The sequence below is a fragment of the Apis laboriosa genome, unplaced genomic scaffold, assembly GCF_014066325.1.
Source record: "Apis laboriosa isolate Shangri-la unplaced genomic scaffold, ASM1406632v1 scaffold4_cov146, whole genome shotgun sequence".
Classification (NCBI taxonomy): Eukaryota; Metazoa; Arthropoda; class Insecta; order Hymenoptera; family Apidae; genus Apis; species Apis laboriosa.
Genome location: NW_025223501.1, coordinates 997594 through 1011928, shown reverse-complemented (window position 1 = coordinate 1011928; position 14335 = coordinate 997594). Strand labels below are relative to the sequence as shown.

The 14335-nt window shown below is 24.6% G+C and overlaps 2 protein-coding genes and 1 non-coding gene across 10 annotated transcripts; 1 reads left to right on the top strand and 2 right to left on the bottom strand.

Annotated features, from left to right (window-relative positions):
- Positions 1 to 4803: 4803 nt before the first annotated feature.
- On the bottom strand, positions 4804 to 4994 carry LOC122717389. The gene has a single exon (XR_006347208.1). It is a non-coding gene; the product is annotated as a U2 spliceosomal RNA (small nuclear RNA).
- Positions 4995 to 6600: 1606 nt separating this feature from the next.
- Positions 6601 to 9053, top strand: LOC122717190 (targeting protein for Xklp2 homolog). Its single transcript, XM_043941017.1, has 2 exons — positions 6601 to 6634; positions 6721 to 9053. Exon 2 carries the CDS (start codon positions 6790 to 6792, stop codon positions 8824 to 8826), a length of 2037 nt encoding a protein of 678 aa, XP_043796952.1. The 5' UTR covers positions 6601 to 6634; positions 6721 to 6789; the 3' UTR covers positions 8827 to 9053.
- A 242-nt stretch (positions 9054 to 9295) lies between these two features.
- On the bottom strand, positions 9296 to 14171 carry LOC122716963 (leucine-rich repeat flightless-interacting protein 2). 8 transcript variants are annotated; one of them, XM_043940560.1, is made up of 9 exons: positions 13684 to 14171; positions 12621 to 12831; positions 11980 to 12106; positions 11767 to 11906; positions 11402 to 11665; positions 11185 to 11326; positions 10971 to 11096; positions 10652 to 10866; positions 9296 to 10577 (listed from the first exon to the last, which is right to left on the bottom strand). In XM_043940560.1, exons 2-9 carry the CDS (start codon positions 12702 to 12704, stop codon positions 10467 to 10469), a joined length of 1209 nt encoding a protein of 402 aa, XP_043796495.1. In that variant the 5' UTR covers positions 12705 to 12831; positions 13684 to 14171; the 3' UTR covers positions 9296 to 10466. The 8 variants fall into 8 exon arrangements, with proteins under 8 accessions (XP_043796495.1, XP_043796494.1, XP_043796499.1 ...); XM_043940559.1 differs by having other exon boundaries at positions 12621 to 12802; XM_043940564.1 differs by having other exon boundaries at positions 11980 to 12132; positions 13684 to 14169.
- Positions 14172 to 14335: the final 164 nt, after the last annotated feature.

The following is a 14335-nucleotide window of genomic DNA, read 5'->3' as shown; positions in this document are numbered from 1 at the left end:
ATAAGAATTGACTATTACCGCCATCTTTTAAATATTTTTAGAAACATCTTTGACGCTGATGACCAATTTTTACTCTATTTTATCTTTCCAATATCTTTCTGGGAAAATTTTTCATTCAAAAATTTTTTTATTCAAGAAATGATATTAAGAATTAATTATTACTCTATCTCTTTGTCTTATTATTTTTTATTCTTGTTTACGTACAGTTTTATTTGGGATAGTCTAGAGATAATACTGATCTTTGAATTTTCATTCTATCTTTATCCTTCTGATGAAATGAATAGTAAATATGAATTTTATTTTTAATCATTCTGGAACAACAACTTAACAAAATCACGCTTATGTAAGAAAATAATACAAAAATGATACTTTCAAATGTAATATATATTATATGCAATTTCCTGAATATATGTATTTTGTTAGGTTATATTTGAAAACAATTTCTATTTGAATTGTAATATTGTGAATATTATCGTACTTGTCCACATGAGATTTTCTTATTTTCTGGAATGCGTAAATAATCGAATTTATGCAATTATATATCCCATGATCTAAATATACGTTCTTATTGCTTCATTTTTTTCATTTCATTTTTAATATTACTTCTGATAGTCGTTCTGGTTGTCCTTATTTTCCACTCTTCATAATCGGGATCAACGGGGGGCAATTGTAAAATCGCTACTGACGACAGTGAAGAAATTGTTATTTTCACATGAAAAAATGGAATTATCTTTTTCGTTAATTCATATGCTTACGTTATGTTAGTAATAAATTGTGAATTGATCGTTGACTTCTTCAATGGACGAAATCTTCTATAAACGGAAAAAATATATTAACAATATGAAATGTCATCTGTGTGATTCTTCATCTTTTTGAATGCATAAATATTGAAATCGCTAAAATCACACCCACAAACTTACATACTGCTTTGGAATAATATAACCAGAGGTATTTCTGCAGATCCTCGTGCCGCTGATATATCTCCTTTGATTCAATGGTTTAAACCGAATTTGGTCGAAGTGGACTTCGAAAACAGCTTACCATCATGAAAATTCTATTTATGAAACATTTTTTCAATGAAGAAAAATTCTGATTTTCTTACTCAAATTTACTTATTCAAAATTAAACAAATTTCTGCACTTAATAAAATAATGAATTTTTCTTATGAATTGCCATTATAACAGAAAAATATCTAAGCGATTGCCTAGATCGTGAATTTTGACAGATTTCAGGATTCGTTCGATGTAAATGTCCCTAGATGATTGTAGAATTCATTATCCTTTTGAGCTGAAACGTCTACATGTCTTTGATATATACGAAAACATTTGAATTAAAGAAGAAATGGATTGTATTTATAGTAAACAAATCTATTTATTCAGAGATTCATATAGAGTAATATAAACTCTATTAATTAACAGATTTATGTTAAGATAAATTTAAAACATTATCTCTTTAAATTTTGATATCAATCGCGATTTGAGTCGATACAAAAAATAAATTATCGAATCTAATATCCTTGTATCATTATAATTTCATTTCAATCATCTATTATTATCGCTGTTTATTTCCGATAGCCATTATTATTCTCTATCTAAAGTTAAAAGCTATACAATGGCGATGAACGAATATCTTAAAATTTTATTGATAAAAATTTTATTGATAAAAATTACATCGGTCGGAAATAAAAATATTATCAATTTAGTTTCTTTGCTGCATATGAAGTTTCGAAACACTTGTTGTTTGTTTTTTTAAATATGATCACATCATTGATTTTATACAAATTAATATAATAATAATGATAATATTGAAAAACTTTCTAACCTTTTAAATCTTATTTATCTATCTGTATCGATTGATTAAAAAATAACAATATGATAAATATTTCTCAATTCTTCATTGCATTATATCGCTATAACAAATAATAATATTAAGATTTTTTATATATATAATTATATTATATATATATATATATATTAACTATATATAACTGTATATATATTAATTGTTTTTATATATTATATATCTATTGATTTTTTAATAAATTTTAGTTTCATGAATATTTTTTAGCCTCATGCTTCTTTCAATCTTTTTATTTTGATATGTTTAATAATATGAAAGTAAACAAATTTTCATTTTTCTTAATTAAACTTAATATTATATATTTATTTATTTATATAACTTATTTATTTATATAACTTATTTATTTATATTCTCTTTATACTTTAGAAGATATGTGGTTTTCTAACTATATTTATATCTTAATAATTTAAATTAAATTAATATAAATATATAATATTTATAATATAAATGCACTTGTTTCAAGCTATATTCGTAACACTAACATATAAAGAAGAACGGGAAAGACGGTGCATAACAGATTTTAAATACAAAAATAGTTAAAATTTGTTCATAGAAATAAGATTGATGTAATAAAATATCGGAAATAAATAAATAAATAATTAAAAAGGTTAATTTGAAATTATAATTTAAACTAATGCTTACACTATATAAAAACACATATGCTTACACTACCGCACAAAGCAGATGTTGCTTGATAAAAGCAATATATGTGTTTGTACTATATATATACTATATATATAATTATATTATATATGTACCGTATATATAAATTTATATAATATATAACGTATACGAAGTTTCGCGAACAAATCCGATCTTGTCCGATACATTTAGCAACGATATAACTTATGTTAAAATTAGGTTTATCCATAGTTGCAATTCAGTGGACGTTTTCGCAGGATCTAAAATTGCACATTTTGAAACTTCTATATAGGTAAGAATCTGTTAACTTATGAAAAAAATCAAATTTAGCAAAAATATTTCAAATGATATATCAATTTTTTCATTATTTATTTCTTTTTTTAATTTTTATATGAAATTAAAATTCCTGGTATTTTTTTTTATGTATTTCATAATTTATTATATTCTTAAAATTTTTATATAATATATTATTATAAATATAATATAATATAATATTATAAATATTCAGAATTTATAAGAATATAAATTCTGAAGATTATAATCCACATTTATGTACTTATTTCAATGATTGTCATGCAAGTATCATATTGTTAAATATAATAATAAGAATGTTATTCAAACATGAATGTCAAATAGACGAATTTTTAAAAATTTTTTTAATGAAAAATACATAAGATTTTTATAAAGATAATATCAATAGAATTAAAAATCGTGCATTGCTAATTTAAACGTTCATTCTTTTTTTATTGTTCTAACGAATTGTTTTAACGAATGAAACAGCATAACAAGGTCGTACGTTCATTGTCTATTTTTTGCTCTCGTACCATAAAAAGTAAAAACAAAATACTAATATTTATTCAAAATTTTCGTAGAATAGATTTAATCTTAGAAGCTTTTCTAATTTTATTTAAAAATATAATTGAATTAGATTAAATTATTTTGTTAATTTTATTTTTATTTATTATATATTTTATATATATTATATATTATATTATATATTATATATTATATATTATATATTTTATTTATTATATATTTATTATATTTTATTGTGGAATTATCTTTTCCGAATTACCAGTTGGTCATCTTGCTGGAATCTATTAATGACCTGATGAAATCTTCTAACGAAAACAGTTATTAGTTTGGGAAGAACTTATTTCTCTAACAAAAAAATTTTTTATTATTAATCTTATTTATTTATCTATTTTCTATGAAAATATACATTTTTATATTATTTTTTATATATTTTTATATATTATTTACATATTTTTATATTTATTTACAGAAGAATTTCCTACTGTACAAGAGATGTTACATGGAATACAAGTTTACAAGAAGATCTTGAACAATTGTGATGTAGAGAAATGTCTGATTAAATTTTAGTCTCGCACAGAATCGTGCTAACTGAAGCTTTAACAACATTCATAATTAATATAATTAATTTATATATCGATGTCACACGGAGAATTACGAAAGAATACATCAATAGAATCCTTATACATTTAGGGTTATTTCTTGAGCCCAATATTATTCAATTTTGCTATTATTATTATTAAATTTTTTTTTTAAAAATTACATAAGTCCACCAATCTCTCTCAATCAATTAGAATGGAATCTGATATTTATGTATATATTTTACTTTGTATTTATTATATTATATTTGCATTTATATTTTTTATATTTCTATTTTATTTTATTTATCTTTTTATGAATTTTCATAATGATTAATTATGAAGTCAAATTATATATGTTTTTATTTTATTGAAATGTAAAATAATAATATAAGATATAATAAATATATACATAATATACGTATATATATATATATATATATTTGTGTAATATGAATATTATATATTATAATATATTCAAATATGCATAGATATTAAAATAAATTGTGAAAAATCAATATTTAACTTTTGTTTTTAAATCCTCTCTTTTATTCAACGACGCTCGGAAGAGTATACACGCGCAATACATAGCATTGAACAAACAAAAATTCGAGTGAATTTTAACCAAAATGAATTTTAACTCGATAAAAGTTCGGATCAACCGATCTCTCGTTCGATTTAAAAGGCATCAAAAAATGACTAAAATTCAAATTAATTTTGTTAATAAGATTAGCAGCATTGATAGTATATTATTTTTTTAATGGTCATTTACTGGAATGATGAACACTAACATAATTTTTATTCTTCATATGCTTTGTATTTCTAACATTCTTAAAATAAAACAAAGCATATTTTTTGAAATATGACTTATGTTTTTAAATTCTAAAATAGTTGTTTAATTTTTGGTATAATTTATTGAGCCGATCTCGACGGCACTGCAATGCCGAGCCGACTCGCGGCAGAAGCGGAGCAAGCCCCGGGGTTCCGCCCGGTTCCAAAAATCAGACTAATATTCTGACTCCCGGTGGGGAGTGTACCAGATATTAAGCTGATAAGAACAGATACTACACTTTGATCTTAGCCATCAGGCCGAGAAGCGATAACTACATGGGTTTGAAACGCGTGTATTATATACTAGAATAGTCAAAACCACTTGCGAGAATGTCTCTGAAGATAGGGAACACCTAGCGGTGAATTTCGATACTACGAATTTCATACCATGCGAATAATACTTTTCTATGTATAATATATATAATAAATATGTCAACTAAGTAAACTATGCAATAAAATAAATTTTTTCTTGTAAAAAATAATAAATTAAAAATGTAGTAACATATAAATATAATAATTATCATAATATATTGCAAACAATAATTATGCATATACATAATAATAATGCATGAATGAATGTATAAATATATATATATATATATATATATAGATAAAACATTATTATATTATATAGTATATTTATTATATATTATATTATATAATATAAGGAGAAAATTGAAATTTTTTTTTATTAACATATTTTAATAAAAAATTTATTTTTTTTTTAATTTTTCAATGTCAAATAATGAATAAAAAAATATTTTTGTTATAAGTAATTAAAATAAAAAATTTTTATTACTAAATAATATTTATTAATATTATAATAATTAATAATAATAATAAAGAATAATATTTAATGAACAATAAATGATTTGAAATTATATTTTCGTGACAAAAATATTAATTATGGTTTAAGGCAAATTCACAATCATAACTATTACATAATTTTTTTTCGCAATTATAATTTTCAATTTTCTTAAGAATTTACTATACTATAATTATAACAGCTTGTATATTTTTATTTTTGAGAAGTATAAAAAATATAATAGATTATTTAATATTTATTTCTAGTAATTAATTTACATTAATATAATTCTATACATACATTAAAATATAGACTGCTATTTCTAGAATTTAAAGATATTTTTCACTTTCAATTTCATTATATTTATAAATTTAAAGAATGTTGCATAAAATTTATGATATCAACAATATGTTTAATATAAATTGTATAATGATGGGAAACTCATTAAAGTGATTTTTAAAATGTAATTTTACATTTGCATAAATTTTGATCCTATGAATTTTTAAAGTTAAAATTGTTATATTTCAATTCTATTCGTTAAATTTTATCAAACGATACAAAAATAAAAAAGAATAAAAAACTTTTTAATCTCTAATGTGAAAAATTAAATTCAATTCTAATTGATTATTGGCTAATAGATATTGGTTAATGTCTGTTGGTAATAAACAGATTTCCAAACTTGATAACAAATTTATGCATAAAATTAGTCGTTAATAATATTATTGTATAACACAATTTATATAAACAATTCACATAACGATAAATAAATTTGATTAATCATTCGATTTATTTGTATAAGAATGAATAAATACAACTGATATAATATTCATAATAATGCTAGGGATATTTCATTTTTGTATTATATGCATTATTTTCAACCAATCAACTGAAGAGATAGAAAATTTTAAACTTAAATTTGTCAACGAATCTGTTAATCAGTTGCTGGTACCTTCTATATTTGATAAAAGATTTTAAATAAAAGTATTCTTACTATATAAGAAATTTAAAAAATTATAAAAAAATTATTGTGTAAGATATAAATTTTTATTTATATCGAATTGTGTAAAGATTGCAAGATTTTAATTGCTTCATATATACTTTAAAGGTGGATATACCATTATAAATAAAATGGTAAACAAAGTAAGTAATATTTTTACACTTTTTCGTAATTTTAATATTTTTTCTTTTCAGATTATGATTCAATATTATTCAACGTAATATCCGCTGTTATATTTATTTAGCAGTTACAATTTTTTAAAAATGATGGATAATTGTTGTGCTCCACAATGGGCAGATTTTACACATAGTCCTCAAGTTCCTTCTGATAGTTATTTTGAAGTAGAACATGAGGTGCACAAACCGCAAATATATTTAAAATCTACTACATATTCAAATTCATCTTTATCATGTCTAAATGAAAATAAAAATGATCAATCAATAACAGAAGTGAAATTTGATGATAGTTTAGAGACAGAATCTCCTGCACGTAATAGTGTAGCATATTTTATACCATATGACAATAAAAAGCATTCAGTAGGAAAAAAGAATGAAAATGAATCAAAGAAATCTCTAAAAAATTTCACTCTAGATGAAAGATCTAATAAGATTCATCAGACATGGAATATACCAATAACTGAACTAACTTCTGCATTTAAAGTAATGAAATCTAAACATACAGCTACAAGAATTATACCTGAGAAAATTAAAAAGAACATCTATTTGTCAGAATCTAAACATATTATTCATAAATCAAAAGATGTTCAAGATAATGATATAATGAAAAAAAATAATTCACAAATTAATTTTACAAAAATTGAAGAAAAATCAATGAAATCAAAAATTGAAAAAAATATATTTCCAAAAAAACAATCCAATACATCTATGAAACAATGTTCATTAGGCAAATCACAATCTAGAGTACTTACTTGTCAGTATCGAAGAACAAGCTTAATAAAATGTCGTAAGCGTTCAAATCAATTTATAAGTCTTGCAGAAGCAATTCTCAAATTTCAAAATGGAACACCACAGAGATTTCGTACATTGAGTAATAAAGATTTAAAACCTACTCAATTGATGAAATTAAAACGATCTCCCTTAAAACTTACTTATCCAATTTCTCCTGCATTAAGATGTAAGCAGAGAATAAGACAAACTAAAATATTAAATCCAGAAAAGCGAGAAATGCTAATGCTTGAAGAAATGAAGAAATATAAAATCAAAGCAAATCCTGTACCAATTAATATTTTAAAAAATTCATCAATATTAAAAAAAGTAGACAAAAAATCAGCTACAATTACGGAAAAAGTTACAGAAAAACTTAATCAAACCCAATCAAAGAAAACTCGGCATACGACAAATTCTCAACTGAATTTGCAAGAACAGAAAAAAATTATACCTATTGTTCGTTCCATGAGTACTTCAAATATTGTTAAAAAAGAAAATACTTGTATAGAATCTACTGTGGAAAGTACAAAACTTAAAAGATTAAATTTCGAAACTCGCAATAAAGAGTTTCAAAAGAAAAAGGAAGAAAAATTGAAAAATTTACAGATTCAAGAAACAAATAGCATTAAAACAGAATTTCATGCAAAACCTGCACCCAAATTTTTAAAATCAAATCCAGTAAAAGAACAAAACACAAAAAAGAGAATAGTAGTCCCATGTCCATTTAGTTTTGAAGAAAGGAACAAATCTCTTGCTAATAAAAAGAAAGAACTTGTTAAACAGTTACAGGAACAGAATCAAAAATCTAGAGTATTCCATGCCAATCCTGTTCCAAACTTTAAACCTGTTGTGATTCATGGTTTATCTAAAGAAAACTTACATAGCAAAGAAAAATATAATTCCAAGCAACTTGAAGAAAGACAAACAAAGAATTGCAATGATCAAGAAAATAAACAACCTAATATTATGAATGTTACAATAGATTGCATAGATACAAAAAAAAAACAAATAAAACAACATGTAAATCATCTGATAAAACCTATTATTAAAAATGAAAAATCAAATAATGATAAAAAAAAAACAAATAAATTTGAATTAAATGAAAAAAAAGAAATTCAAGAAAGTGAGTTTGATAAAAAGTTAAGTAAGAAAAAAGAAGAATTAAAAGCAAAAAAATTAGAAGAAGAAAAAAGTAAATTGTTGAAAGAAAAATTAGAAAGAGCAGAACTACGCAAAATGACAGAAGTAAAAGCTAGACCAATGCCAGTGTATAAATCTTTAATTGCAAAATCAACCAAGCTTCCAACCAATCCACAAACTCCTGCAAGAACCAAAACAAAAAGTGTTTCTTAATTTTAATCTTGATCTACATTATACAATTTAATTACATATGAAATATATAGAAGTAACAAACTATGATATGTTAGATAATATTTCTTTAAGATGTAACAAGTATTTAAACTTACTCACGCGCATACGCGCATATACAGTATCATAATAAAGTAACTTTTTTTTAGAGAATGGTGCAATTGAATTTTAGATTTTAATGAAATATAAAAAATATTTCTCTGTTTCCTATAATTTCTAAAATTAAAAATTATCCTTTAAAAGATTTTCAAAGATGACTTAATAAAAATTAAAAATAATTTAAAAATATTTCAAATTATTAAACTAAATATAATTAAATAATTTTTTTTTTCTATATTTTCGACTCGCTACTTTTTTTAAATATATTCTCACTGACAAGATCATAAATAATTGTTTTAATACTTTTTTCTTGTATCACATATAAAATATATATAATAAATTTGTATACCAAGAATATTATATAGCTTCAACAACATAGTTTAATTTATTTCGAATGTACAAAGACCACACTATCATACATCTACTTTCTTTTATTTCACATCAGTCCGAGGAATAAAAAATATCAGTTTTGGAGACAATTCAATTGATTAAAAATATTATGATTAAAAAATTGAATACCATCATTGTATTAGGCAGCAATATTTTTTCTTTTTATCAGTGTAATGTGCCAATGAAATAGTTTCATCTTTATCATCCTATTAAATATACAAATTCTAATTTTTTTTTTTCAGATATAAATATGATATAAAAAATTAAAAACATTTATATAGTAAACGGTCACAGTAGAAAATGAATATTGTAGACTGGTTGCTTCCATTCGAAATGCTAGCTTTAACTATAACACGTTTCTCGTAGGAGTTATAAATATTTTGTATCTTTAGAAATATTGTTTATAAATTATTCGATGTAACACAAAAATTACACTCATCGACGTACGCAATGTCTTAATTGACCCGTATATCATAAATTAGTGAAGAACTATAATATGATTAATTATTTTTAATTATTATCAATGTTGCTCTAATGAGCAAAAACTGAAATAACATGAAAGATTGTGCCTCAAAAAATAAAGGCAGAAAGAATATTGAATTCCATTTATAATACACGAGTCAGAATATTTTTCCCTTCAAATAATATATTACGAATCGACTCCATAACTGTTTACAAAATTCACGAAAAAATATTCGGTGTTTCAAATGCATCGAAAAGGCTGTTATTTCTTTTTCTTTTTTCCTTTTCCTTTTTTTTCTTTAAAATTTGCAAAATAATTGTTAGTACCAAAAAAGAAAAAAAAAGAAAAAAATTAATAAAAGAAAAGAAAAGAATGTGTTGAATATAAAACAGCGATTTCTTTTCACAGCAGTTTAGTATATAATTAATTCAAGTATAAAATTCCAAAAAACCATTGTATAATAGTGGCCATTTTGGAATGTCATACTTGTATGCAATATTGTACAAATAAAAATCAATTAAAATCATAAAATCCGCGTAACGATCACTATATGTACGTGTTCCGTTCGCATAAATTATGCAATGCGTTAAGTAGTATCTCGTGTTATGAGGCACACGGTTCTTAGTGAATCGAAATGGCAGACTCATTGTACAGATCCCAAGAAATCGTCTCGTCAAAGCTCCTTTAATAGAGCAGATTTTGCATTTTTAAGTTTGTCTAATCGCCTTTGTAAATGAGAATTTGCTGTTTCCAATTCTTCTACACGTCCTTGAGTCTCTCTAACCTATAACAAAAATTCCTCGTTTATTTTATTCAACGAGATTATTGAAGTTAAAAATATCGAATAAAATTTCTTACTTCTCTTTGTAATTTTCTCTTTTCAACTTTTAATTCATCTTCCGCTTTTTCAGATGCTTCTGCTGCCGATTTATAACGTATTACTTGGCTTTCTAGCCTGGCTACAGTAGCTTGTAAAGTAGACATATCTTGTTCAGCTTTTTGGAGTTTAAATTTATAATCTGCTAAAAGCTTGTTTGCTTCTCGTTGCACATCTTCAGAATCTGATAAACAGCCTAGAAAAAAATATTATAATTAATTTTAAAATATTAAATATTATGTTACCATTTAAAATATAAGAAAATTTTTATTGATAATAATATATTTTAAGAATACGAACCTAATACTGAACCAGGCGATCTTTCGGACCTAATACGATTTCTTGTTTCTTCTAATTCCAATCTTAGATGTCGTATCTCGTCTTGCAATTCTTTTTTTTCGGAAGCAAATTTTCTCAGTCGGACATCTATAATTTATTATGAAATACATACATATTATTATGTTAATATATTTTTTTCTTTGAAAAGAATGATTTATTTTTTATAATTATGTACCTAATGAACCTTTTCCAGCATTTTGCAATAACTCTGCTGCTTCTGTACTGACTAGTACTCTTCGTCTAGGACGTGAGCCATTTTCTATATCATTATCTTCATTTTCACTTCCTTCATCATCAATAATAACTAGACCATTTTCCTGAAATAATTTTATATTTTAATTATAAAAATAAAATGAATATAATATATTAATACGAATTTTCTATTTACTTACTTGTATAAGCGTATCTCTTTCTACTAGTTGTGCATGGCATACATCTAATTCATCTTTCAATGTTTGACTAAGTCTTTTCAATTGTTCGGACTCCCGATTTTTTTCTCTAAGCTCTCTACGAAGTTGTGCAACTGTTTCTTCCAATTCCTCCAATTTATCTTTCAACAGATCGACTTGATAAGCATATGAAGATTTTTCATTGTCTAATTGAGCATTAGCTATCATTGCTTTTCTAAATTTTTCTTCAAATTCTTTTAATTCTAACTGTAAAATAAAAATTTGAAAGAATATTTATATATTTGAAGAAATATATAGTTTGTTTTAATTATCATTTATATTGTGAGAAAAGAAAAAGATGTAAATACCCTAAGATCTCTGCTTAGGCCAGCATCTTCCAGTGAATCTTCGGAAGATCTACGACTGGATTGAAAATTATTAGAATTCGTAAGAAGTCGTGACGTTCTTACAGAATCAGGAGTTACTCTCATTGTTCTATTCACATCGGCTGAAAAATTAGAAATGAAATATTTTATTGCACTACAAAATTTTTTTTAGCATTAATTCTTTTAAAGAAATACCTGAACACATATCATATACCCTATCTGCATTCTCCTCTGCCTCTTTCTGTTGTCTTTCTAATTCTCGCATTCGTATTTCTCTAGCTTCTGCTCTTGCCTGTCTTCTAGCAGCTAATCTAGCTTCTGCCTGAAAGTATGTATGGAAAATCCATCCTGTTACCAAAAACATAGTTTTACATTCAATTTATTATTAACACATTGACACATGATATACAAGCACTGTCATAAATGTATTAGATAAATAATATTATTAGATTTTATATGAAAACATGCTGGAATATCAATTTGGATCAATAAATACTTACTTTATATTTAATTTCAATCAAAAAATAAAATATTAACTATAGATTAATAATTGTGAAATACAATATACACCTATGTCTCACCTATTTAATAATTTCCTTTACACATTCTCTTTTAAAGATAAACTTATCAAAAAAGATATAAATCCCCACTTACTAGAGCCATGCACACATGTAAATACTGAAGGTCAAGCACACTTATAGCAACACATATTAACATATTTTCATTCTTGTTAGGTAATATACAATTTGTAAATTATATAAAATTTAGAGGTTTTAATATTATTTTTTTTTATCAACTCCATTTTATTACATTCTTATAAAGTAATCAAGTCATACCTCTTTAGCTATCTGATCAAGAGCTTGATCTTCTGCTGAATGTCTTGCGGTTGTCCGCCTACGTCCAGCTATAGCAGACTCCATTTTGTATTCAATGTTATAATATTTATATTTTGCTTGTATCCAGAATTTGAGCTAGGCAGATCCGGCTCCTTTACCGTATAAGAAGAGAAACCACCATACTAAAGGACATAGGGACAATATGGTAGAGCTAAAAATGTGAGCATGATTTAAAGCATGATTAATATAGGCATGATAACTGGATGTATTATACAAATAGGAAAATAATGTTTGCAACTTAACTAGATATAAAGTATTAATGTTAAAACATTATATAAAAACTTATTTTTGATAAATTATATAAAAATTTATTTGTGATATATTATGATAATATTTCAACCATTATAATACAGCTTAATTGCATTCTGAATTGCTGATAATTATACATTATGCAACAAAAATACTTTATATGTAGATAATGACACAAATGGAAAATTATCATTTCATTAAGAACTAATGAATATTAATAACGGAAAACTAAAATATTTTAACTATAAATGTGAAAGAAAATTCGTACTTTTTTAAAAGTTATAGGTTGACATAGATAACGTGAAGATATATTTGAAATAGAAATATAAAAAAGAATCTAGCACAGGTAAAAATGGTCTTTCGTAGTTCTAACGTTACGTTTTCATGCTAAGAATAACATCTTCATGGTATAGTCTAATTATGTATTTATTCGATTTATTTTTATTGTACCATAACGCATCTAACGATTCCCCCATAAAAATTTGTATTTGTTGGTATAATTGACAACGACGACATAAACGACAAACACGATTATGAATTTATAATACAAACGAAATAAAGAGGCTAGCAATCGAATTGCACGTTCAACGAAATGTATTAAATAGACTTGCACACCCACACATCACGTCAGACCAAACACATGCAAATAAGACCTTACTATAGTCGTCAATCATCTTTTTCTTCTTTCTTTTTCTTTTGATTTTTTTTCCAAAAATTTTCCTAATTTTATAATCCTATGGTTAAAGGGACTTACAATGCGAGAAAAGCTGTCAGCCAGCGGATAGGCGCATCTTTTTCTCAAAGGAACCGCATGCAAAAATAAACTGGAGGACACTATAAATACAATCAATGGAAATCGGATGAGTTCGCCACGATGACCATCTGTGGCCAGAGAATTAACGATGCGGTTTCCGTTTAGTTGACCCACGAGTCCATGGAATTTTCCAATTACCGGTCCGAATTACGCTTACGCGATTCAACAATTAACCTTGTACCTCCTATAGGCGAAAGCTTGTAAAAACAGTGCGTGTAATCGCACTTAAATATAGCGGAAGACACATTTTTCGATCGAATAGCCTGGACGGTGATACATGCGAATGCAAAAGCACACTGTGCGCCGCGCCTCGAATAACCAAAATTGGTGGAGTCATCTGTGTATCATATTTGTAACACTATATTTGCTATATCGGAAATACAGTCCCTTACGAATCGTAATCATGTACTTTTTAAATTTAATTTTGATTGTTTAATTTGGATTGATAAATAAAATATAATCATATGAAATAATCTTTCTCGTAAAAAAATTTAATAAATTATATATTATATAAATATTTTATATATATATCTTTATTTAATTAAATTAATACATATTTTACATTTAATGTTAATAATTGAAAGAATTATAC